Raw genomic sequence first — 26,873 nt, forward strand, 5'->3', positions numbered from 1 at the left:
CAGTTGAAAATATACCCTTCTCCCTTTATAGATTATTAATTCCATTAGGGCAGCAATGAAGCATCTAACATCAGGCACCTGAGTGTCTATTTCTCTTCTACCAGTTGTTAACTGCGTGACCTTGGGTGAAATGGGCAACTTTAAAAAAAAATTGTTTTTAAGATTCTATTTATTTGAGGGAGAGTACATGAGAACAGTGGGGAGGGGCAGAGGGAGAGGAAGAAGCAGGCTCCCTGCTCAGCAGGGAGCCCGATGTCATGTGATGCAGGATGCAGGGCTTGATCCCAGGACCCTGAGATCATGACCTGACCTGAAGGCAGACACTTAGCCGACTGAAATACCCAGGCACCCCGAATTGTGCAACTTTTTGATCTTGGTTTCCTCCTCTATGAAGTGAGGATAGCAGTATTCATTTTATTTTGTGTGGGGGTGGGGTATGGGTCCTATCTGCACAACAGTGAGTACTTAGTAAGTGTATATTTCTTTCCTTGTCCTGCGAATTTCTAACGATGATGGAAACAACTATTGAGTGAATAGTCTGGTTTTTCACTTGATGAGGCTGAGTGAGGTGTTGAATATACATAAGCAATAAGTGTTTTATTAATGAGTAAAGCAAAATAGAACACAAACACAGAATAGCTAAGGGGAAGAGATTCTACTGTTAAATAGAATGATTCTCTGGACACATCCTGATGTTTAAGTTCATTCAAAGTATGTTTGTCCTATAGTAAATCTTTTAAAATTTAATTTACCCTTAGCATTTTAGAGGAAGATGAACATTATGGCCTGACCTGAAATTGAGTAGAGTGCTTTGTAGAACACAGTTTGAAAGCCATTAAAATAGAAGATTGAAAGCAACCAATTAGAAAAGGAGCACTCACTCACTTGGGGCTTAATATTCTTATCTCTAAAATTTGATAGACTGATAGATTAAATGATTTCTAAGATTCCCTTAAGCCCTTGAATTTTATGGTTTTGTGATCCTCTGATTGTGAAGACTTGTACAATTACAGCAGCGTAGGATGCTAGATAAAACCCAAATGGTGAAAGAGAAAGAAAATTAACAAAGAACTAAGTGGTTAACAGTCTAGAGCCATTTAATGGGGGAGCAGACAGTCTTCTTACCTCAACAATAATTGAGTTTCATAATGATGACACTGAGTCATCCAAAAAGGTTAAATTTGGTTGAATGTGCTCTCCTTAAAAGGTAAGGGAATGTGTAATGCGTTTTTGGAAGGATTTTCTTACCAATAACATTTTAGCACTTTTGTTATTTTTTTATTCAACTTAAAAGGCTAAACTTCAGTTGTTTGGAAAATTCACTTATGTGAATATTTACTTTCTCTTCTAGAAAGAAACGGTGTCATTTTAGGGGCTACAAAGGCCTTCCTGCTACAGAATAGCTCATCACTCTTCTGTCATTTTAGGGGCTACAAAGGCCTTCCTGCTACAGAATAGCTCATCACTCTTCTGTCTTGGTTTTACCTTTTTCTATGTCCTAGACTTCATCCCTGAAATTACCACCATTTCAGTAACTTAGTCTTTCAGTTATTTCACAGTCATTTGGTAATCCCTTGTGACGTACCAGAGAGCGGTGGTCAAAGATCATAAGATGATAAGACTTTGTCTCTGTGTGCAAGGAACTCTTTAACTAGCGTGAAAGACATTTATATAAATAAATAATTTGACTGCATTGTGGTAGGTTCTATAACGGTAGTGATAGATAAAGATTTAGATGTAGAGGAAGCGTTTGGGTTGAATTTTAGAGTGAGTAGGACTTTTCCAGACAAATGAAGGCCAGAGAAAGGGATTTCAGGGGAAATGATACCATGTCCAAAAGCATTAAGATGTGTAGTGTCACAGGCAACAGGAGCGAATGTAAGGAGCTTAATAGGCTTGGAAAGTGCATTTAGGGGAAAGTGTCGATGAACCTGAAGAGGTTGAACCAGATAATATAGTACTTGTGCTCCTATGCCGTGCTGAGTGTCTTAGACTTTATGTGTGGTGGAAGATTGACAGTCACATCAGTGTTTTAGAAAGACCAGTCTGGTGGCTGTGCAGAGGACAGACTTTTGCACCAGACCAGACAAGGGATGAAAGGAGCTTGGACAGAGGCAGAATTAGTGGAGGAAGGAAGGGAGGGAGTGGACATGAGACGTAAGGAAGTGGAATCCACCAACTCATAGACGTGCATAATGCATGACGGGGCAGGGTAAGAAGAGGATAGAACTGGATGATTGCAGCTTTCTGTCCTGGGTGAGTGTATTGGAGACAACATCAATAGGGGTGAGGGGGCCTCTGGGAAAGCTGCTGCTTTCCTGGTGCAAGTACCACCCTGCCTCCTGTTCCCACCCCGCTGTTCTGGGAGAAACACAGAGAGGTGTGGCTTAATGCCAGGAACGCAGAAACCACTGGGCAGCTTTGAGGCGACACACATGAGGAAGGCCATCCCTACGTTGAAAAGAGTAGAGCACAAAGATGGAAAGAGCCAGCCGCCCAGCACCATCGTTGACCAGCTGCCCTCTCCCCGGCCTGCGGAGCCCTGGGTTTCTCATTATGTGAGATCGACACCACTTACCTGCTTACGTGCTTACCTTTGCGGCACATTTACAACTGATACAGCAGAGAACAACCGGTCGGTGTAGTTGACTTTCACTGTATCTTTGCATTTGATTTTGACTCACGAAGGCCTAAAACCAGATTTCTTTTGATATATTCATATGATGAATTTAGTTGTTTTGTTGGTTTCTAAGTTTTCCTCTGGTTTTTTATAGGACAAATGACTAAAGAAAAAGCCTCGTCTTTGCCAGCAGACCCCTTGGGATACATTTTCCTCTTGGGGAAAAATGTGTATATAAAGATAGGAATGGGTGTATTGAACAAACCCCATAGGAAAATTTTATTGAGTGTTGATATTAGGCTTGATAGGAAATGCAGTTTCTAATAGAGCTTTTTACTTTTGGTTTCTATTGACTGAAAAATATTTCTTATAAGGTGTCACTAAAGAAAAGACTGGTTCTGTAGTAAAATTTTAAAAGAACATACTGACCTTCTGTTAAGACGTTGAATCCAGTGATATATCTTGAGTCTTAAAGAATAAAACCGTGAATCTGGAATCTTACCCAAATCTTACCCAAATTGACATACACATTTGTGTCTGGTTACATATTAGGGGAGATTACATCAGAACTGCTAGCTCTCTGTAGTCTCAAAATGTGTACTTTTATTTAAAAAAAAAAAAAAAAAAAAAAAAAAAGAGTAGTGACCGCTGCGGCTTCTCCACGTGTGCCACGGAGTATGTGTGGAGTTCCCTGTGGTGGTTTTTCAAGATCTGACCTCCGAACAGCTGCACATTAGCTTCTGATATAAACCTGAGGGCTTGCTTCCTTCTGGTTATTCAGATTAGTCTTGTAACAGCTTTTATCATGTGGCAATAAAAGCTAAGAATTGGGTGCTATTAGGTTGCTTTTCCTTTAAGATTGTGGCTGCAGCCACCAAACAAAGCTTTGGTTGGGGTGGATTGGGAGAGACAAGTAGGTGACTGTGCAGGACAAGTAAGTGACCACATAGGACATGTAGGTGACCACACAGGACAAGTCAGTGACTGCAGGACAAGTCGGTAGCCGTGCAGGACAAGTCGGTGACTGCGCAGGACACGTAGGTGACCTCGCAGGACATGTAGGTGACAGCGCAGGACAAGTCAGTGACTGCTCAGGACAAGTCAGTGACTGTAGGACATGTCAGTGACCGTGCAGGACATGTAAGTGACAGCACAGGACAAGTTGGTGACTGTGCAGGACACATAGGTGACCTTGCAGGACATGTAGGTGACAATGCAGGACACTAGGTGACCACGTAGGACATGTAGGTGACAGCGCAGGACACGTAGGTAACAGTGCAGAAGTCGGTGACCACACAGGACACATCGGTGACTGTAGGCACAGAGTGGAACACTGTGCTAACCAGAGCCGTCTGGGGGACCGGCTGTGTGATCTCGGGCCGTGGCCCCGGGTGTCCCAGACTGGAGACAGCGAACCGTTCCCTCCCGCCCAGAGCGAAGCTTCCCGCGTTCTCGGGAACGATGCGGTGACCCGGGGCGCCTGTCCCTGCGGCAGCCCACCCTGGCCCAATGCTGCCAGCTGCCAGTGACCTACGTGGGAGAGGGGCGCCTCTGCAGGGACGGCAGGTGGGGCCGGGCAGGGGGACACGGAGTGGCTTCCTTTGGGGGCAACGGAAAAGGGCTGGGAACAAGCCCCGGTGCTGGTGCGTGACCGCAGGAGTGTCAGGAGCGCCAGGCACGCGTGTGTCCCAGGAGCCCTGCCCCAGGCTGTCGCATCAGGCGGGCAGGGGCTCCTGCCACCGCCGCTCCCCCGAGACCCCACGCTGGGCGCCTGGTAGCGGCGGCCCCAGCTCCGTGGGCTTCTCATTGGGCCCAGTGGGCTGGTGGGTCCCACGTGCACTCAGCAGAGGGGAGGCCGGCGGCCTGGTCAAGGGCAGGAGGCTCAGGTCCTCCCTGTTCGGTGCCCACGGCTGCTTTTCCTGCTGCTTCCACTCTCCCCGGGCTATTCTGAACCTTGCCCCCGTCCCCCATCACATCTGCCACTTCTTCTCAGCAGGTGCTAGTGGGGTTGTGGCCCCCCCGGCTGGCCGGCCCCACTTGGCTCACTGATAACAGCCCGGGGGGCCTGGGCCCAGACCGACGCCTGGCGGCCCAGCGGGAGGCGCCCCAGCCCGGCCGACCCAGAGGGCTGCACCTGCGGGCCCAGCTCGCTGCTCCTGGCTGCGCGGCCGCTTGTGCCCCCGGCCCCCCTGAGCCCGCCCAGCGCCCTCCGGGGATGCTTGTCTACTCTTCCCTCTGTCCCCGAGGGACTGCGGCACAGGGGTCCCCCAGCTGCCGGGTGGCAGGCACAGGACTCAGACCCAAGCGCCCCGCGATCCCAGCCCAGGTCGGGGCGGGCGGCCCCTGGGGCCGCACTGAGCCCCACCCGGGACGCTGCTCCCGCACAGTCTCTAAACGTACCGCCAGGGACACAGTAACAGGAGGTGCGGGGCCAGAGGACGTGTGTCCTACGTGCTGTGTCCTTTCCCAAGAAGCTTGGATTCCAAACTCGCGTTCTACTTTCATGTCTGCTCAAAAGGCATCTCTTCCTTGCTTCCCCGGGCACCCTTCAGTACTCCTCTTTCATTACCTCTACTTGGTACAGATGTGCGTTGCATTTTTAAAAGATTTTAACGATTTTATTTATTCATAAGAGGCACAGAGAGAGGCAGAGACACAGGCAGGGGGAGAAGCAGGCTCCCTACGGGGAGCCCGACGCGGGACTCGATCTGGGGACCCCGGGATCACGCCCTGGGCTGAAGGCAGATGCTCAACCGCTGAGCCCCCCAGGCATCCCAAGATTTTCCTTATTTATTTGACAGAGAGAGGACACAATGAGGGGAGGGGCAGGCAGAGGGAGAGGGAGAAGCAGACCCCCCGTGGAGCAGGGAGCCCGAAGCTGGGCTTCATCCCAGGACCCTGGGACCATGACCGAGCCAAAGGCAGATGCCCCACCAACGGAGCCCCCTTGGCGCCCTTGTTCACTGCATTTGGAAATGCATTTCGACAATGAGCAAAGGCCACGTGTTGAGAGAGCATGTGGGGTGCATAGTGCGTCCCGTGGGCCGTCCCTGCCTCGAGCTGCTGCTGGCCCGAGAGCCCACGGACGGGTAGGTGTTCTGCAATGTGGAATGACCACTGGGAAGAGCATTAGGCACCGAGGAAGTCTTTCAGGATGCTCAGTGGCATTCGTAGGGTGTCTTTGTGCTTTCAATGAGGAGGGGACTAATTTTGCACATCCTGACCGTCTACCCAGCCAGGCGGGGGGGTGGCCAGCCTTTATCTGTGCGTTCAGGTCAGCTTGGGCTAAGCTGTGCCAACAACCTGGAGGTCCGTAGCCCTAACAATGAGGATTTGTTTCCTGCTTACAGTCCCTGTCTGTCTTGGTCATACTCAGCTTTGCTCTGAGCCATTATGACTTCCAGACCCCAGCTGAAGGAGTGGCCCCCAACAGTCTCGTGGAGGAAGAGAAAACAGGTTGCCCCGGGAATACCCATGCCTATAATTTTTAGTGGTTTTCAAACCGTTTCTCACATTTGGTCCAACAGTCCGATGGCTGTTTACATATTTTTTCTTGAGTTTTGAGTATCACCCGTTACCAGGGTAAAATCAAGTCACTGATGCATCCGGGAGATACTTTACAATCGGCTCCTAGGATCTTCCTAATTGCTCAAGTCATAAAAATTCTGTGGTACCGTAAGCCACCGCTTTTTCACACGTATTTCTCTATATAGCCTCTGTTTTCCAAATAGCAGTTTGTCAGGAAGAGGGCTTTGCAATTAATGTAACTAATATACTCTGTGGAAGTAGTTCAGTGTACGTGCGGTGCACTTTTTCCAAGAGAGAGAACTGCCTAACAGATTATAACAAAAATGAATGTAAAGTTCTGATTTGTGTACTCCTTCCTAGTCATGTTAGGGGTTCGGACGAAGGCTCCATTGCCAGCCTTGGGAGAAGTGCTGACCTAGTCCCATCTCCCTGCTTGCAGCAACAAGGTATATATACTCTGCCAATTGTCTAAAAAAAAAAAAAAAAAAAAAAAACCAGACAACGATTTGGTATATAACACATTTTAATAAAATGAGTTCCTAACAATTGGGAAACTTCTAGGATGAAATGTTGTAGCAGGAGGCAGCCCTGTCTCCTTTGAACTTGTATAATAGTTAAGGAGACATGGGACCCCCCTTCCCCACCACCCAGGATACATTTTCTGGATCCTCCTTCAGAGCTGCCAAAATTACGGAGCCATGCAATGCCAGAGGTAGAAAAGGGAATCAGCTGCGGGGACTGGCGAATTTTTCTTCACTGAGGATCTAGTTACAGGGAATTGGACTTCACAGAATCAGACATTACAGATGATTTCCTGGGAGTAAGTTGTGGAATGGGATACAGGATCCTTTTCCGAGGTTTGGGGAAGATGCAATGTCTCTGCCCCTGCTCAGACTACTTGGTTTTGGCTTCACCAGATGCCGGGGGCCTCTGCTCGGGTGCTGGGTCTGGGACAGGCCTTCATGTGGGAGAGAAGTCTCCTCAAGCAGGATAAACCGCCAGGGTGGGGGGGGCAGGTGAGCTGAAGGAGCAAAACCCACCAGTGACCGTAGTTATGTGCCCAGGGCTGGTTTGGACGGGCTGGAGAGAGATTTTAAAATAACTAAGCAGAGGGAGAGAAGACATTTTGTGATGACAAAAAGAGTAGTAAACATGATCACTTTCTCTCAGAAATTTTCTGGAAATAGTTGGCACAATCTGTGAAAATACAAGCAGATACACATGACTTTATGCAAATACATCTATGGCATTTATGATTTCAAACAAATACATGTGGGCCTTTGAAAGAATTCCTATGAAGTCTAAGATCTTGCTTCCTACCCGCCCAGCCCCCGCCCTACTTCCCCCAGAGTCGCTTAACTGAAAGTCTGTGGCATTGGATTTTCATTCCCTTCTCATCACACTAACATTTGCTGAGCTCTTTGAGTTTAGCACAGCTCTTCTAGGTGTGAGAACCATTGGCAGAAAAATCCGGGCTTCCTGGAGTTGGGCCGACCCACTGAGACCACCATTCTTTGTGAGGGTATTTGCATTGAGTCAAGGGTAGGTGAATGAGCCCTCATTGCTCTGTCCCTACTGATGTTTTACCAGTTAAGGAACCCCTGCCATCTTGATTTTATGTCAAAAATCATGGGGAAGATGTTTCCCAACCTCCTTTTAAATGCCAGATTTCAACTGCACACACTGTGTCCAGTATTGTTCAGATGGTAAGAAGACAACGTTGACATTTGGGGAGGGGGGATTCCTTACCCGCCTTATTTCCTTGAGAACCAAATTGTGAAGCTCTTGCCAACCTTACAAACACCCAATGGAATCCCTGCTCATATGCATATTTTGGGTGCATCAGTGTGTTTGTCATTTCTCCCTGGAAACGGTTTCTCACACCCACGTTGCAAGTGTGTGATCTGTGATTATATCCTCTGCTAGTTTTCAGTGTCCTCTGTGCATGGAGCAAGGGCTGAGAACATGAGTTAGCTTAGGGAAATGATAGAAAATGTGGTTGTTGGATTGATCTTTCCGAAGTCTTTCCCCATGTGCAGTGGCAATGCTGAGTGCAACCCATGGCTTCCTTCCTCCCAGACAGTGGAGTAAGTTTGAGCAGTAGGATCTCAGGATCATGATATTAGATGGACATAGAAGACACTGGCTCAATTTTTTAAGCCCTTGGGTATCATCTTATTTAATTTCAAAGGGGAGCCTCTACCCTGTTTTTGAGGATTTTGAGGGAAAAAACACATAATTACTTTGCTCACTGATTATCCTTTCAGTGTGTGCTTTCTGTAAGAAGAGCTTCTCTACTTTGGGTATTGGCGTCCCAAAGTGAAGAAGAGGCCCTGTTGTTTTGTTTTGAGCAGTGATGGGGAATATGGGATGTCCTGGTTCAATCAGTGCTGTTGTTTCTAGTCTCTTCCAGCCCTGGCTTGTTTAGGAAGTCCCTTCTGTGTCACAGTATTCTCAGACATGCTAGGTTACAATGTGTATTAGTGATGTTTAAGAATCAGTTCCTCTAAATAAGGAGTTGAAAAACTGAAGAGTATTTTGAGCATTAATATCATAAATCAACATTTCCATTTTCTGAGGATGTTTCTCCCGGAATAGGTGTTGCTGAGATGCAAAATGGGCTCTGAAAGACTTCCTTTGGGAACACAGTGACCTACCCGTACTTAAATTTTCCCACTTCTTGCTAAAATCTAATTTAATAATACATTATTGATCTTCAAATGTGAGAAAAACAAGTTATGAAACAGCATGAGTTTTTAAATAGTAAAATGGATTGAATAGAAACTGTGAAACTTTATTAAATAGAAGTAAAAGGATCAGAAATCAATGGTATTAAAATGACACACAGATCTCTTCAACCTATATGCTTGTTATCTCTATTTCTACATGTGGAAATTCTACCTCGGTTTTAAAATTCAGAATTAAACAAAAGATCTGAAGATAGTTGATGGAGAAAAAGTCTAGGAAGGTCACACTTACGACGTAGCATAGGATTGTCTTTAAAATCAAGATGGAGAAAAAAAAAAAATCAAGATGGAGAATTGCTAGTGACATTGTTTCCTGAAAGATCTAAGTAAAGAAGAACTGAGAATCTTTGGACACTTGCTAATGAATAAAACTGAAAAGGATGTAGCAAAGATGTACTAAGACAGAAAGGAAATCTGATAGAAAATAAGGTGTCAGTTTCTTAGGGAGGATTTCCATGAAATATTGTATTAAAATTGGGAAGTTCCATGATGACGTGGTTAGGACAAGCCCGTAGTGAGGGAAGTGGTGGGGCTCTAAGTAGGCAAAGGCACAATGGAAGGAAAATGGTGTAGATGAAGAGAAGTGTTAATATCTTTAGGCAGGTGTGTCTTGTCTGTAAATGCCTTTATCATAATAAAAGGGCAAAGATTGAGAAAATAATGAAAAAAGTAAATATCTTTTAGCATATATTTATTGTTTTTAATTGAAGTGTAGTTGGCATGTACCATTATATTAGTTACAGGCGTCCCATGTAGTGATTCGACAACTATATGCATCATGAAATGCTCACCACAGTCAGCACGGTTGCCTTTTGTTGCCATGCAGAGCTATTAGAATACTCTTGACTATATATTTCTTGTGCTGTGCTTTTGATCTCGGTGGCTGGCTGGCTGGCTGGCTTATTTGTTTGTTTGTTTGTTTGTTTATTTATTTATTTATTTATTTATTTATTTATTTATTTATTTATTTATTTAATAATCGCAAATTCGTACCTCTTCGGATTTCTTGTAATTCAGGTTAGGGTAATAGACATCATCATCTAATGCTTTGTTTTGGATGCTTCGGTTGATGCTTTAATTCTGAAGGACTAATTAGGGCAAGGAGTAGAACACATGCATTAGTGAAGAACTATTTATAATATAGGCTAGCAGTTGACAGTAGTGCAGTTGTCTAAATACTAGCTTCCAGATATATGTGCATCCTAATCCCCACGGATTTGTGTCACCTTATGGTACCACATGTGGTAAAAAGGACTTCTGCAGGTGTGATTAAGTAAAGGAATTTGATATGGAAAATTACACCCTGAATGTAATTGCAGGATTCTTTTTTTTTTTTTAAATGATTTTATTTATTTATTCGTGACAGACACAGAGAGAGGGGCAGAGACACAGGCAGAGGGAGAAGCAGTTTCCCTTCGGGGAGCCCGATGTGGGGCTTGATCCTGGGACCTGGGGTTACGCTCTGAGCCAAAGGCAGATGCTCAGTGGTTTAGCGCCGCCTTAGCCCAGGGCCTGATCCTGGAGACCTGGGATCGAGTCCCACGTCGGGCTCCCTGCATGATGCCTGCTTCTCCCTTTGCCTGTGTCTCTGCCTCTGTGTGTGTGTCTCTCTCATGAGTAAGTAAACAAAGGCAGATGCTCAACCGCTGAGTCACCAGATGCCCCCACAGGATTCTTTAGAAGAGGGAGGAGGTCAGAGGAGTATGGATGTGTCCAAGGAAGTGAGAGGTTGGAGTGATGTCAAGAAGGGGCCATGAACCAAGGACTGTAGGAAACATTTAGAAGCTGGAAGAGGCAAGGAAACAGATTCTCTCCTAGAGCATTCAGAAGGAACAGCCCTGCCAAGCACCTTCACTGTAGCCCAGTGAATCAGACTTCCGACCTCCAGGACTGTAAGGGAAGAAATTTGCATTGATTTAAGCCACTAAATGTGTTACCACAGCAGGGAAAACGCACCTGTAGTGATTTATAGATGGGTCTAAGTGTAACTATTACGTGTAAGGCTGTGAGCTTTCCTTCAACTCTGAACTTTGAAAAATGCTACAAGTTTTCAAAAAATCTGGTCTGTTGTTATGTGTGTTGTTATGTTTGCGGGTTGACAAATACATTCTGGTTTCCAAGGTTAGGAAGCTTGGATATGGACCTGAAATGAAGCTGTAGTGAGAGAACTCAACTGGGTCTCTATGTAGGGTCATCTTTACCCCTCACATAGAACACTTTAACTTTGGACCCTTCCCGTCCCCGCATGCGTGGGGTTTTCCCCCTACACCAAACGATTCTCCACAATACCAGCCTGCTGTCCTGCAATGGAATTCAATTCAGACACCATCTACGGGTAGATAGTGTCAGATCCCACAGGTTAAGGGCTCAGTCCCGTAAGACTGCCCCCACATCAGATGCCAGGTACGAGTAGCAGGTCCCCAGGCTACAGATTGGAAGTCCCCATGACTTTCTCCTCAGGTTGGATTAATTTTCTAGAGTGGCTCATAGAACTCCAGAAAAACACACACACCAACTAGTTTGCCTAAAGATATGATAAAGGAGCAGCCAGATAAAGAGACAGGGTGAGGTGTGGGAGGGTCCTGAGCTCAGAAGCGTCTGTCCTTGTGGAGTTGGGGTGCATCCCCCTCCTCGTGTGCATGTGTTCACCAAACTAGCTCACTGAACCCGGCGATCCTGGGATGTTTACGGAGGCTTTCTTACATAGGCGTGACCGATTATTAATTCAGTTTTCAGCCTCTCTCTAGAGAAGTGGGAGGTGGAAGGAGGGTGGTGGGGCTAAGATCCAAGCTTCCAATCATGGCTTGGTCTTTCTGGTGACCACCCCCATCCAGGGGCCCTCCAGGTGCCTTCCTAGAGTTTCCTCATTAGAACTAAGGATGCTCCTAGTGCTCTTAACTCTTAGGGATTTTCAAGGGTTTTAGGAGCCCTATGTCAGAAACCAGGGCCAGAGACCAATATGGATGTGCCTTACTGTCTCGCAGAGGCCATCCATGTTGTGTATGGTTTTATAGGAAAATGCTTTCTACATAAAAACTCCCCTTTGATCTTTCTAATAAGGGTTTTCTTTCCCATTTTACAAATGAGGAAGCTGAGGCTTGGTGAGATAAGTCACAGGCCCAAAGTCATTGGCGAGTCACAACTCCCACCCCGTCTTATGGAAATCCAGAGCCAGTGTTCTCTCTGGGGACCCAGAGCTCTGTGTTGGACCCGTGAGTCTCCGTCTGGGGACTTCATTGTCCTGAGAAAGCAATGATGATGCGATGAAAATTTCACAGAGCCATATTCTTTCCACTTTAATAAGAAAAGGAAAGGTGGAAAGTCATTCCTGTTTTGGAAGGAGGAACACTCTTGCCTGGGGTTTTCCTGTAGCCAGCAGAGGAAGTCTCTTAGAAGCACCATCTCTCTCTTTTTAAAAAAGATTTATTTATTAATTTTTAGATAGAGATAGAGAAAGCGAGCATGAGTGAGCAGGAGGAGGGGCAGAGGGAGAAGGAGAGAGACTCAAGCAGACTTCTCCCTGATTGGGGAGCCCGACGTGGGGCTCCATCTCCCGACCCTGAGGTCATGATCGGAGCCAAAACAGCCAGAGGCTTACACCAACTGAGTCACCCAGGCGCCCCAGAAATGTCATCTCTTACGGTCTCCTTGCTGTTCTGGCTTTCAGCTGTCCTGGTTTGGTTCATAATTTATTTTAATAACAATAAATTTATTATATATTATAAAATAACTTTTAATTAATATTTTAAATATATGAGTATTTTTGCTTCATGGAGGAGATGAGAAAAGTGAGATTTGATTAGTTCTAGGTTCTCTCTGTTAACACCCATGTCATTCATCCTAAGAATGGAGCCTGTCTTTTTTTTTCTTGTTCTGATTCTTCATTTAAACGCAGCTTTTATCACTGTTTTCGTTGTCTGCAGCATTTTTCCCCAGCCTCCTCTTGTTCTGATTTTGCCTTGCTGGCCTTGTGCTTGTGGCTTCATGTCACTGTTGTTTACTTGTCCATGGTTTTGGGCCCTCCCTTCCACCCTTTTACATACCTCCTTGAGGGACTCTTAGTCCAGCCTTGTGCTGTTCTTTAGGTGGCTCTTCTCTCTCCTTGAGGTCATTGCAGTTGTTTGGTGAAGGTTTCTTGGAAGACTCCTATTATAAAGACAACACTTGCATACAACGTCAGACCTAGTGGCACCTGGGTGGCTCAGTAGTTGAGCATCTGCCTTTGGCTCAGCACGTGATCCCAGAGTCCTGCGATTGAGTCCCGCATCAGGTTCTCCACAAGGAGCCTGCTTCTCCCTCTGCCTGTGTCTCTGCCTCTCTCTGTGTGTCTCTCATGAATAATAAATATCTTTAAAAAATAAATAAAAAATAAAATGTCAGAACACAATAGGGGCTTATACTCAAAGACTAGAGAGCAACAGATTTCTGTTATTTATCAGATGAAGAATGTTTTCATATAAATATATTCCCAGCAGCTCTCATGGTAATCCATCCACATAAATTGGCAGGATAACTGAAAAATGAAAACAAGAGGTAGAGGTGGAATATTTGAGTAGAACAAATGACTGCTATAGTGAATGGAAACTCTTAAATTCTGAAAGAAAATATCCTAAATTATGCTCCCTATTTAAAAATTTTTTTAACCCTGCAGGGAAAAGAACTGCCTATTCCATTTGCTTTTTTTTTTTTTTAATGGGAATATATCTGAAGAGTACATTCACAGATGTTTAATTGCCTAGTCAAGAGTTACACACATCCAAAATTTTAATAGACACTAATAAATAACCATTCAAGAAGTTATACCAGGTTACACTTGGTAACAGAACTTTTATAGTTCTTGTTTCCACACACACCCCAGAAATGAATATTATCAGCTTTTAATTTTTGCTAATTTGATAGGTAAAACATGGTATCATTTTTTAATTTGCTTTTCTTCATTACTGAATGAAATCAGGCATCTTTACATATGAATATTAGCTATGGGTCTTTGTGGAGGTTTTTTTTTTGGCTTACAGAAATGTTTACATTTCTCTAGTTGGATCACCCATTTTTCCTTATAATTTCTGCATTTTATGTCTTACTCGGAAATTAGGGTAATCAGGAGTGCCTGGATGGCTCAGCCTGTTAAGTGATTGAATCTTGATTTCGGCTCAGGTCATGATCTCAGGGTCGTGGGACGGAGCCCGGCAGTGGGCTTCCCCCTCGGTGGGGAGTCTGCTTGGGGTCACCTCTTCCTCTCCCTCTGCCAGTCCCCCTACTTGAGCACACACGCACAGACACTCTCTCTTTCTCTCTAAAATAAACAAATAAATCTTCAAAAAAAAAAAAAAAAACAAATCAGGGTAATCAGAAATTTGCCAAATTTAGCAAATGAAACTATAAGACACCAGTTAAAGTTTAATTTCTGATAAACTGAATAATTTCTTAGTATAAGTAAGTCCAGTAGTAGAATATTTGGACATACTTATACAAAAAAACAAAACAGCAAACCTCACAAAACCATCAGAAAGACTTTTATTTTCTTATTCCAAAGTTATTTCTCAAAATTCTAGTGTTCTACGCAGTCATGCTTTGTTTTTTTTACAATTAAGTTTTTGATGTATCTGGATTTTCTGTTTCTTTTTAAAATTTCTTTTTTTTTTTTTATGGGCCAAATAAGATGGGGAGCAAATGTTTCTTTTTCCTCCAAATGATCAGTATTGTCCCAACACAATTTATTGAATAACCTGTCTTTCCCACACAGATTTAAAAAGGTATTAGTAAAATAAATACATAAATTAATTAAATGGTATTGAATTTTCACTTTAAAATCGAAACTACAGGGCCACCTGGGTGGCTCAGATGGCCAGGCGACTGCCTCTGGCTCAGGTCAGGGTCTCAGGGTCCTGGGATTGAGCCCCACATCGGGCTCCCTGCTCGGTAGGGAGCCTGCTTCTCCCTCCCCTCCCTGCTCATGCTCTCTCTGTCTCTCAAATAAGTAAATAAAATCTTTAAAAATAAATAAATAAAACTGAAACTGCAAAGTAGGTCCACAAGGTGAGAGCTGGTATGAGAATTATCTTTGTCTCAAATACAGGAATGTAGATGTCTTCTTTTCTGCAGTGTATTTTTCCTGAAAGCCCAGATTTCAGCAGCTTGGCCAGAAACCACTTGTAGCCCCATGTGGAATCAATGACCTCTCTGGTCACTCAGAGACACCGCAGACCAAACTACGCTGAAGAACAGCAATACTTTTTTTTTTTTTTTAAGATTATATTTATTTATTCATGAGAGACACAGAGAGAGAGAGAGGCAGAGACACAGGCAGAGGGAGAAGCAGGTTCCATGTAGGGAGTCCAATTCAGGACTCGATCCCAGTACCCCGGGGTCACGCCCTGAGCCACCTAGGTGTCCCAGCAATACTGTTCTTAAGAAAAGCTCACAGGAATTGCCAGACCCAAACTGTCATCTAGTTTACAGAACCTGTCACTTCTGCGGTGACCTCAGCCAGCCTGAGTGGGGCTCTCCAGCCCCCTGGGCCTCCACGCAGGTGGCTCCGGAGCAGCTCGCAGAGGCTGCTGGAGGAGCAAAGGGATTTTATATAAATCTAAAAATCTAATGCTGTTTCTTAGATCTAATCTCAAAGAATACTTAGACAGCTTAAAAATTCTCTTTCCATTTTTTCCCAGTGGGAGAACAGCCATGGATTTATAATTAATAAAACCTTTTTGATACCAGGTGCCTCAGGTTCAGATGGGTCCATGGCTTTGCGTGCTCACTTCGGCAGCACATATACTAAGATTCATTGGTTTGCTTTTGGTTCTTTTTTTAAAGATAAAAAGTCATAAGCATTTTCTTGGATCGTGGGTCTTGACGACGGCCCCCTCTCTCTTTCGGAGAACCCCAGAGAGAGCCTCACAGGCCGGGATTGTCCCTAATGCGATCCTGACTGCAGGCTTCTCTGAGTCAGGTTGGGAAAATGTCATATATAGGAAATGATCACCACCCAGTGTGACTGGCACCTTAAAGGAAGCTGTTGTCCCAGGAGCTCAGGGACACAGGGGTCTCCCCTGGCCTCTGCCTTCAAGACCCCCGCATTAACCTCTCAGAAAACATGCGTGGGCCACCAGGGTGATTTCCTGTTGTTAAATGATGGCTTGGGGGCTAAACTGAGGGGGAAACGTCCCTTTGTGTTCCTAGACATTAGTATTACTGATTTTTTCCCCCTCCATACACTATTAGAATCGAAAGGAATCATTTGTTCGTTAAACCTGTTGTTTCTTAACATTGCCACCCTAGGCCGACCTTTAGAGAGGACTGGGAGGCTGACGACGGAGGGCACAGAGGGCCCCGGGGGAATGAAGACATCTGTACCCAAAGAAATGATCATTCTTGGGACACCTACCTGGGTGACTCAGTGAGCTCAGCGTCTGCGTCTCGCTCAGGTCATGGTCTTAGGGCCCTGGGATCGAGCCCCGCATCGGGCTCCCTGCTCAGAGGGGAGCCTGCTTCTCCCTCTCCCTCTGCCTCTCCTCCTCACTTGTGCTCTCTCTCCCTCATGTGAGCTCCCTGTCTCTCAAATAAATAAATAGAATCTAAAAAAAATAAATAGAATCTAAAAAAAAAGAAAAAAGAAATTATAACGTGATCAAAGGAATTTCCTGTGACTTCAGCCAGTCTTTGCAGAGGATATTTGCAAAAAATATGTCACTGCCAACATTTTAAAAATCCTCTTCTGATTTGTAAATCAATTTTGTAATAATCATTACCACCTCTTACTGAATATTAAATGCTTGCCATTAGGCAGTCAGCTGCCCATACCGCTCGTATACATGATCTCATTTACTCCTCAAGACTACCCTGTAAGGCAGATATTATTATTCCTGCTTTACAGATGAAGAAATTAAGACATGGAGGGATTAAATATTTTTCTTATTTTTTTTCCTTTGGATTAAGTATTCTTTTCTTTTTTGAAGGTTTTATTTACTTTTTTTTTTTTAAGGTTTTATGTATTTATTCACGAGAGTCACAGAGAGGCAGAGATGCAGGCAGAGGGAGAAGCAGGTTCCTCTCAGGAAGCCCGACATGGGACTCAATCCTGGGTCTCCAGGATCATGCCCTGGGCTGAAGGCAGACACTTAAATGACTGAGACACCCAGGGGCGCCTGGATAAAGTATTTTTCTTAAAATCATGCAGTTAGCAAGTTGCAAATCCCACATTTAAACCCAGGTTCATGTTCTGATACCCCACCCTCCACTTGCAAAGCTACTTAGGACTCACCATCAGGGTGGACCTCGTATAAATTTATAACTAATTCAACCCTTTGCTCCAAAATAACACACCTGCCGGTTTGCTGTATTTCTTGCCAAAGCCAAATGCAAATTTTTCTCCCTAGAAACCGCAGGTCTGCGGCCTGATTTAATTTCCTCCATGAAGAACAGGCAAGCCTGAGGATTAACTCTGTATTATTAAATATCACAACTCTTGAGTTCACCTATTGGAGAAAGTAGTTGAGGAAGTGTAAGGATATTTATAACATTTATAGATCTCTACGCAGTCTTTCATCCATAGATAGGAACCATGTGTGGAGCAAAGCTATGATGTCGACATAGTACTTCTCAAGCTTTTAAAAGCCCTTATCCCAACGTCATTGCTGAAACCGAGTGGGCAAAAATGGGCTCGTGATAGAACAAATCATTACAAAGAAGACTGCAAAGGGTCTCTACGTTCTGGTTTCTGTATTCCCACTGTAATTTATAACATAACTTGGTAGAGCTTTCAGACTAGCTGTTCAAGTGCCTTCCTGTGGTCATATAAAAAGACAAGCACACTTTTCTCTTGCCAAGGTTTAAAAATTACTCCAAACAGCAACTACACACATTGGCTAATTACTCTCAATAAGGACAGCTTTATGCCAAAACCAAATCCAGTGTTTTTTTATCAGCCAACCTTCAACGTCTCTTGGTAGGAAAGAATCATTTTGAAATCTCTTAAAAATCAGCAATCAACAGTTCAAGTCATAATTCAGTCCCCTTCTAGAAAGCCCAGAGCACAGAGTTCTTGCTAAAAAAAAAATAGTTAATGATACCCACATCAAGGTTTTCTAGTTTAGAAGTCAGCGGTCTGTGATTCCTGCCTGAAAACCCTCTATGACAGTCGCCTCTTAACTCATGGCGTTTCTACTCAGTACCTGTTGATCCATTTATTTGAGACCTCAGAGAAAACTTTCCAAGGCTGTCTGAAACCTAGCCCCAAGTAGACAAAATTACCTGGGAATGCATACATGTTGGGTCTTCGGTTTTCATTACAAAATATCATTTTGTCACTTCTGTGTCAGGAATCTAATGTGACAATAGACTCAGCGAGTAGCATAGAATGCTTGTCATTGAGTTCAGTCTCGAATGATTGGCTTTTCAGTTATTATAAAAAACCAAACTGATACATTTGATATTTAAAAGCTTTAAGTCAGTAATTCCCAGATGTGAGTAATTATTGGTATGGCCTGGAAAGCTGTTTAAAACCTCAGCCTGGGGGCGTCTGGGTGGCTCATTTGGTTAAGTAGCCAACTCTTCATTTTGGCTCAGGTCATGATCTCAGCGTCCTGGGATCCAGCCCCAGGTCCTGCCCCCCGACACAGTGGGGAGTCTGCTTGTCCCTTTCCCTCTGCTCCTCCCCGACTTGTTTTCTTTCTCTCTAAAATCAATAAATCTTTAAAAAAAGAAGGAGAGGGGGAGGGGGAGGTGGAAGTGGAGGTGGAGGTGGTGGTTGTTTCTACTTCCTGTAGGATCTCCTGGAGAAAGGATTTGGAAGTAGATCATCTCTCCATTGGTACCGTTACCATTGTGGGATACCAGTAACTTACCATTCAGTTCAGATTTTTATATGAAGTGGTTGAGATAAGTTTAAGAAAATTTTCCAGCCGAAGGGGTGCCAGGGTGGCTCAATCGGTTAAGAAAATTTTCCAGCCCATTAAAAAGAGAAGTCCACCATTTTCCCTCCCCGTCAACCAACAGAACAAGTTATTGAGAGATGGAAGGAATCTCATTTGGTGAGAAAAAGTCAAAGGGAATGTATTCTTTTTTTAGAGGGAATGTATTCTTTATGTTTAGGATAATATACACCAAATCTTCATCTTTTTTAATCTGGTACAATGAGGTCTACTGCTGACCTGTGTGTGGGGTGCCTTTTAGCCAATTAGACTAAAGGCCCCCTCTGACCAAATCTAGCCTCAGGGCAACATTTCTACCCCCTACCCCTACCCTACCTCCATCGCTCCCCACAGCCACCCCTTCTCTCCTCCTATCTTACCCCAGGACACCCTTCATTACTGTACATTCTGACCCAAAGTACGTGGAGGCCAAGAAAGTAACCTGGACGTGAGACTTAATGAGGCAGTTTCAGAAATAGCCAGCTAAGTCACTTTGTTTCACTCCAAATTTTTTTCAACTATTAGAGCTTTACACAGTGCTTCCTAGACTTGATTATGTATTAGAATCACCCAGGAGCTTCTAAAAAATGCAGATGTCTGGATCCCACAGCTTATATTCTGAGGCAGCCAACCAGGACCTGAAATTCGGGAAGTTGCATTTCAACAAACCACCAGAGGCGGTTCACATTTGAGAAAAGCCAGCTGATGGGTAAATAGTACAGGTTTAAAAGTCATACAGACAGGGTTTTGAGTCACCGTGTTATTATTTTATGTTGTGTGATCTTGAGCAAACGAATCTTTTCTTGCCTCAGTTTCTTTGCTTGCAAAATGACATTTTTCCATCACGGGGTTATTTTAAGCATCAAGCGAGAGCAAACACCCTACTAGAGCACCTGGAGGGTAGTAAGGAGGTAATCAATGCTAACTATTTAATAATATACCTACAATATACTTCTAAGGCTCTACTCAGGGTAGGTCCAGCCCTTAGGAAAGTATTTCTAAGGGTACTTGAAGCGCTTTCCCTTGTTTTATGATACTTGTACCACTCCCCCTCAGGATTTAAAAGTGTTTTCCATTAGTATTTCTCCACATCCCCAAATAAATCCCTTGCTTACTTTTTTGAAGTCCTCAGATACAGAGTAATCACCCTCTTTTTTGAATCTTGCCTACATTCTCATCACTATCCTGATTACACCACATCATATTCAGATCTCATCAGGCCATTTATCCAGTTTGCCAAGTACTGAAAATAGTAATTTTGTAGGGGGTGTGAGAGGGGCAGAGGGAGAGAGAATCTTAAGCAGGCTCCATGCTTAATGTGGAGCCCGATGCAGGGCTCAGTCCCAGGACCCTGAGATCAAGACCTGAGCAGAAAATCAAGAGTCGGATGCTTAACCAACTGAGACACCCAGCCCCCTGAAAATAGTAATTTTTTTTTGAAAATAGTAATTTTTCTTAAAGTTCTCCTTCAGTCCTACCATTATAGAATTATGGAAAACTGAATTCTAAACCCAGAGCTGCCTGATAAAATTGGAGGAAACTGGGGTAGGAGAGTGCTTTAAATTAAGACACTGAAGTTCCGATTTGAATGAACCAGACTTTGTGTATTTTTAAGGATTTTATTTATTTGACAGAGAGAGAGAGCGCGTGCACAAGCAGGGGGAGGCGCAGAGGGAGAGGGAGAAGCAGGCTCCCCGCTGAGCAGGGCGTCAGACACAGGCTCCTTCCCAGGACCCCGGGGGTCATGACCTGGGCCCAAGGCATACGCTTAACGAGCTGAGCCGCCCAGGGACCCCAATGAACCAGACTTTAACTGTGTCACAAGGATCAATTTAGAGATAATCTCAGTCAATCCTATTAACTGAATGAACTTCAGCATTACTGTGCAGAGTGCAGAGCAATCCGTTTTCCCTACAGGGAAGGAAAAAACTCCCTCTACCCTTCTTAGATTCCCAGGCAGGGCTCTGTAAATTAGGATGACAGAAACCAGATTAACAGGAGATGTTCCTTAACCGGCGCACCTGGCACTTGGCACCTGGCACCTGGCGTGCCCGTGGGAATGCTCAGGAGGCCGCTCCAAGAGGCTGTTAGAGCTCGGGCTTTGCTGGCATCTTTAAGAGAAAGATGTTTCTAGACATCTTTAAGATCTCAGATCATTAAGATCATTAAGATCTGTTTCTAGAGGAGCGACAAGGCAAAGGAAGAGGACTTTGCGTTTGTAGGGCAGCAAGCTGTAGGAAGGTGAATGTATGGGGGAGCCCAGCGGAAGTGGGGGGACTAGATAGGACAGTTTGTTAGATAGTTTACCGTGGTGCCATCTCTGGGCCCATAAAGGTCTAGAATGGTCTCCAGTGATTAACTTGTTCTTCCTGGAAGAGAGACAAAGAGGGACCCCTTTCAAAAGTTTAGTCCTGCTTTTAGGGGAATAGGAGGAGGGCAGAGAGCTTTTCTTTCTTTCTTTCTTTCTTTCTTTCTTTCTTTCTTTCTTTCTTTCTTTCTTTCTTTCTTTCTTCTTTTCTTTCTTTCTTTCTTCTTCCCTCCTTTCTCTTTTCTTTTCTTTTCTTTCTTTCTTTCTTTCTTTCTTTCTTTCTTTCTTTCTTTCTTTCTTTCTTTCTTTCTTTCTTTCTTCTTTTTTCTTTCTTTCTTTTCTTTGTTTTTTTCTTTCTTTCTTTCTTTCTTTCTTTCTTTCTTTCTTTCTTTCTTCTTTCTTTCTTTTCTTTCTTTCTTTCTTTCTTTCTTTCTTTCTTTCTTTCTTTCTTTCTTTCTTTCTTTCTTTCTTTCTTTCTTTCTTTCTGATTTATTTATTCTACAGAGAGAGAGAGATTGAGCAGGGCAAGGGCACAGAGAAGGAGGGAGGCAAGCGGACTGACTCCCTGCTGATACAGAGCCCCAACTGGGGCTCGATCCCAGGACCTGCGATGATGAGTGAGCAGAGAGCAAGAACCGGACACTTACCTGTCGGAGCTGGGCCGGCCCCAAAGAGCTTTTCCTATTACCTGTTTCCTCTCAGTTGCCTTCAGCTCCAAACCATCCTTGAGCCCAGGGAGCCTCCTCCACCGCCCCTCCTTTCCATTGCAGGATACGGGGGGGCATTTTAAAGCTGCGTGAATTGGAAGCAGGCACTAATTATTTTGAAAGAGATGTGAAGATTTTTATATAGTATCTCCCCCTCAAAGAATGCTTCCGAAGCTATTGCAAAGTCAACAAAGCTATCTCAGGTGAATGAGGTTTCATTGTTTGAAATATGAAAATTTTGCCTCAAGGGCTCTTACGGCAGGTGGAATGTCAAGAAGTTTCTAAATAACACACATACCTGGGTCCAGGTTTTTCAGTTATTTTCACTCTCCTTTTTACTTGAATTCCTTTTTAATGACGTGTTTCAGAGAATGCGTAAGAGTGGTCCAACCCCATCCTCTATGGCTGTTTTCCTGACTCACTTGTACGACATCGTGGGAAAGGATTCAGTGCCAACACTAGTGACTGGGGAAGGAACGCAAAAGAGGACACCCACTGAAGCATTGTACTGGGAAATTAACTGCAAGACACTTATGGAAATTACATGCAAATTAATTAAAATAGTGTTCAAAATGCAAGTCCTCTTCACTCCCCACTCTTTTTTTTTTTTTTTTTTTTTTTACCATCTTAACCATTTGGAAGTGTGTACGGTTCTGGGCTTTACGTACATTCACATTATCGTGCACCCTCGCCCTTTCCAGGAAGAGCCCAGTACATCTTCGTCCGATAGATTCCGGGGAAGCAGAACAGTCTCAGAAAGAAGGGGAGGAGGGCAGAGGGGAAAGGAAGGGACGGAGGAAGACTTTCCCAAGACTGCTTAAAAAAAAAATCAATTACGCTATAGTTTGTTTTTTTTCTGAGTACAGTTGGCACACACTGTTACATGAGTTGACGTGCACGGCATAGTGATTCAAACTCTACGCGTGATGCTGTGCCCACCCCGAGTGTAGCTCTTGTCTGCCCCACACAGCCCCCGTGCAGTGCTGCTGACTGCGATCCCCAGGCCGTGCCTGCTTTCCCCATGCCTGTGCACCCCCTAACTGGAAGCCTGTGTCACTCACCCCCCCCCCCCCCATCACCCATTTTGCTCATCTCCCCCCGCCTCCTCTCTGGCAAGCAACAAAGTCTTATAGGCCTGATTCTGCTTTCTGTTCATGCTTTTGTTTCGTTGTATAAATGCCACACGTAAGTGAAATCAGATAGTATTTGTCTTTGTCTCACTTATTTCACTTGGCATTACACCCTCTGGGTCCATCCATGTCGTTGCAGGTGGTGAGATCTCATCCTTTTCTATGGCCATATAACGTTGTATATATGGGGGTACCGCATCTTCCGTATCCAGTTGTCTGTGGATGGGCACGTAGGCAGCTTCCATATCCTAGCTCCTGAAAACAGTGCTGCAGTAAATAGAGTGTCTACGTATCTTTCTGAATAAGTGTTTTCTTTTTCGTTGGGCAAATGCACATATTGGATCATATGATATTCCTATTCTTAATTCTTTGAGGAACCTCCATAACCGTTTTCCAGCGGCTGCACCAGTCTACATTCCCACCGGCAGTGCGGGAGCGATCCTTCTCCTCCGCGTCCTTGCCAACACTTGTTATTGTTGTCTTTTTTATTTTAGCCATTGTGACAGGTGTAAAGTGGTGTGTCATCATGGTTTTGATTTGCATTTCCCTGATGATGAGCGATGTTGAGCATCTTTTCAGGTGTCTGTTGGCCATGCGTATTTCTTATTTTGGAAAAATGTCTGTTCAGGTGATGTTTAATCAGGTTATTTACTTATGCTGATGTTTAATCAGGTTATTTACTTATTTATTTATTTAAGTGTTGAGTTGTAGAAGGTATTTTTTTTTTATGATTTTATTTATTTATTCATGAGAGACTCAGAGAGAGGCAGAGACACACAGGCAGAGGGAGGAGAAGCAGACTCCATGCAGGGAATCCAATGCGGAACTCGATCCCAGAACTCCAGGATTCATGCCCTGTGCTGAAGGCAGATGCTCAACTGCTGAGTCACCCAGGCGGCCCTATCAGTTCTTTATATATTTTTGATGTTAATCTTCTGTTGAATATAATTTGCAAATAGATTCTCCTATTCAGTATTTTGTACTTTTTTTGTTGTTTTGTTGATGGCTTCCTTCACTTTGCAAAAGCTTTTTATTTTGATGTAGTTGTAGCAATCCTGAGAAATCCAGAATAAAGCTAGAAGTATCACAATTCCGGATTTCAAGATGTACTATATTCCAAAGCTATTTCAATCAAAACAGCATGGTACTGGCATAAAAATAGACATGTAGGTCAATGGAAGAGAATAGAGAGTCTAGGGATAAGCCCGCAATCGTATGGTCAATTAGTCTGACAAAGGAGGCAGGAACATACAATGAGAAAAACACAGTCTCTTCAATAAATGGGAAACATGGACAGCTATATGCAAAAGAATGAAACCAGACCAGTTTCTTACACCATACACAAAAATAAACTCCAAATGGATTAAAGACCTAAATGTGCGATCTGAAACCAAGACAGCTTTTACTTTGCACATTTGGGTAGAGACAGCTGACAGCTGGGAAAAGAATTGAGGCAGTGCTGGGGGTTGGGATTTCAAAGACTGAAGAAAATGACTTCATCTGTATTGTGTCCTGACTATATTTGGACCTAGGCCTCTACTTTCTTACACTCAAGGCTTGAAGTTCCTTGAAATTTTGCAGGGTTAACACGCTGCAGAAATTTCCAGCCATCTAGAGCAAGTGGTTATTTAGCAACATCCATGTGTAGCAACATCTATGTGTAGAATAATGACAAAGTCAAGGGCTTTACAGGAGAAAACAATGTGTGCGTTAATATATATCACAAATGAACGATAGCACGAGTCTTGAAGACCATGTGTTGCTACAGGAATTCAGGAAAAAGAGTAACGTCTACAAGCTTGAATACTTTTTACTTAAAAATTTAGTACGAATTTTAACTGAAATAAGATGAAATAAAAGATCAATAAATATCTCTATGTGCCAAATCTAGAGTGTTGCACAAAAAAAAGGCAAGGATTTTGTCATTTCAAACCTAATCTTCAAAACTGTTTTTGTTAGTGCCGCATGATGACTGCATTACAGGTAGAAGAGAAATACCCAACATTCTTTGTCAGTCTTCTGGAAGAACGGGTCTTGAATTATGAGAGTGATGATTAGCGAGAGCTCCTCAAGAATGCATTTCTTTGTTAAGTGCCCGGCCCTTGTACTCTACAGCCTCTGATGATCTCAAGGGCAATCAGACTAATTATTCTACATCATCTTCTTCCTTGCCTGGAGGAAGCGCTGCTGCTCTAGTATAACAGAACAAACCCTCCTGCGGGTGAAGTGGAAATATCTTGCAAAATGTAAACCTCTTGTATGAAAGCTGAATTCCCAGGCTCTCTCCCTAATGGCCCGAGGTGAGAGATCGTGGCTTGTGGAATGCGTCTCATCTTCACTTCCTGAGGATGAGACCAGTGCTGTAGTTGAAAATAGAGCCCTGCATTGATAAGATAGAAATATATTGCTAAGACTTTGCAAAATTTATCAAGAAAGCAGTCAGTGGTTTAACATGAGGGCTAATCTCTATCCTCTTCCCCCAACAAGAAGCATGGAAAAATGCATGAAATCTAACCATTCATTTGTCTGTTCGTTAATGAAATCTAACCATTCTCTTGTCTGTTCATTAATAAAAACCTTCACATAATGGAGCTGAGTCAACTTGAAGGCTACGCCATAGACCTCTCTGATTAAATTCACACAGTGACATTAGCTGACTGTTTTTGTGAAATTGAGATCATTTATGTCCTGCCTAAGTGCCGAGGTCTAGTTTGGGTTTGAGAATGTCAACCCACATGCCACTTTGACCAGCAGACATTAAAGGGTGAGTGAGAAAATGGAATATGCTAAACAGCTTGAAATGGAAGAAAATAACGTAAACGATTGCTACGCTTTTGACATTTCACAACGTGTAAATTATGTTATCAATAGTATGCAGTTTGTACCATTACTTGATTCAAGACCTCAGAACTTTCTGTAATGGATTTGAACCTCAAAATACAGTATGTATAGCCAGAGCGAGGTTTTCACTCTCCATAATGATTATTCCCTTTGGGCTAGAAAGCAAGTCGGGCTGCAGGTTGCAGAGTTATGCGATGCCAAGGCAGCTGACCACTCTTTCTCTCCTGTTCTCTACTGTCTTGCAGACCAGACGATGTGCTCCTGCACCGCACGCATGATGAGATTGTCCTCCTGCATTGCTTCCTCTGGCCCCTGGTGACATTTGTGGTGGGCGTTCTCATTGTGCTCCTGACCATCTGCGCCAAGAGCCTGGCAGTCAAAGCAGAAGCCATGAAGAAGCGCAAGTTCTCTTAGAGGGGAGTGGTTTTGTGGAAAGCAAAGCACAGAAGCTGCGCTCATCGGCACACATCTACCTACAGAGCCTGTTTCCTGGCACAGGAGATGGAAGGGGCCGTGAGAGGTCTCCGAGAGGCTCCTGCCTCGATGGCAGCAGAAACAGGCACAACTGGAAGGCTTGGATCCTCCTAGATTGTGTGCCATGTGTCGTAGCGATGGCTAAAGGGTCAAGCTCTTAACCCAATGGAGTAACCATTTCAGAAAATCCTATAAGACGTTAATTTTCTTTGGAAAGTAACAGTATATAATTGTACAGTGTAGTATACGAACCATTATGATTTATGCTACTTAAAAATATTAAAATAGAGTGGTCCGTGGTTTTTTTTTTTTTCCTATTTCCTTTTTTTTTTGTGCTTAGAACACCAGAGATTTAGAAAAGGGGGTCTGGTGGGTTTCATTTGAATCTGCTAGATTAAACTTGCACTTAGAGCTAAGGACCCCTGCACAGGTCTTCACCTCACAATAGGATCCTTACTCTCTATTATTAAAGAACACTTTTTACCTCCTGCTTGAAAAATGCAAACTGCCCTGTTAACTCAACCTTTAGTCGTTTCTCTCTTTGTGAAGGGATCCTTGAAGATTGGGGAAAACACATCCTCCAACACTTTCCTTTTCCTCCCCATTACTT

At 43.9% G+C, this 26,873-nt stretch overlaps 1 protein-coding gene across 1 annotated transcript in view; it reads left to right on the top strand.

Annotated features, from left to right (window-relative positions):
- KCNMB4 (potassium calcium-activated channel subfamily M regulatory beta subunit 4) overlaps positions 1-26,562 on the top strand; it is a 59,427-nt gene extending 32,865 nt beyond the window's left edge. The window contains exon 3 of the mRNA XM_072843265.1: positions 26,035-26,562. Within this exon, the coding sequence (XP_072699366.1) occupies positions 26,035-26,203 (169 nt within the window). The 3' untranslated portion in view covers positions 26,204-26,562. The remainder of the gene's footprint in view (positions 1-26,034) is intronic.
- Positions 26,563-26,873: the final 311 nt, after the last annotated feature.

The sequence above is a fragment of the Canis lupus genome, chromosome 11 (assembly GCF_048164855.1).
Source record: "Canis lupus baileyi chromosome 11, mCanLup2.hap1, whole genome shotgun sequence".
NCBI lineage: Eukaryota > Metazoa > Chordata > Mammalia > Carnivora > Canidae > Canis > Canis lupus.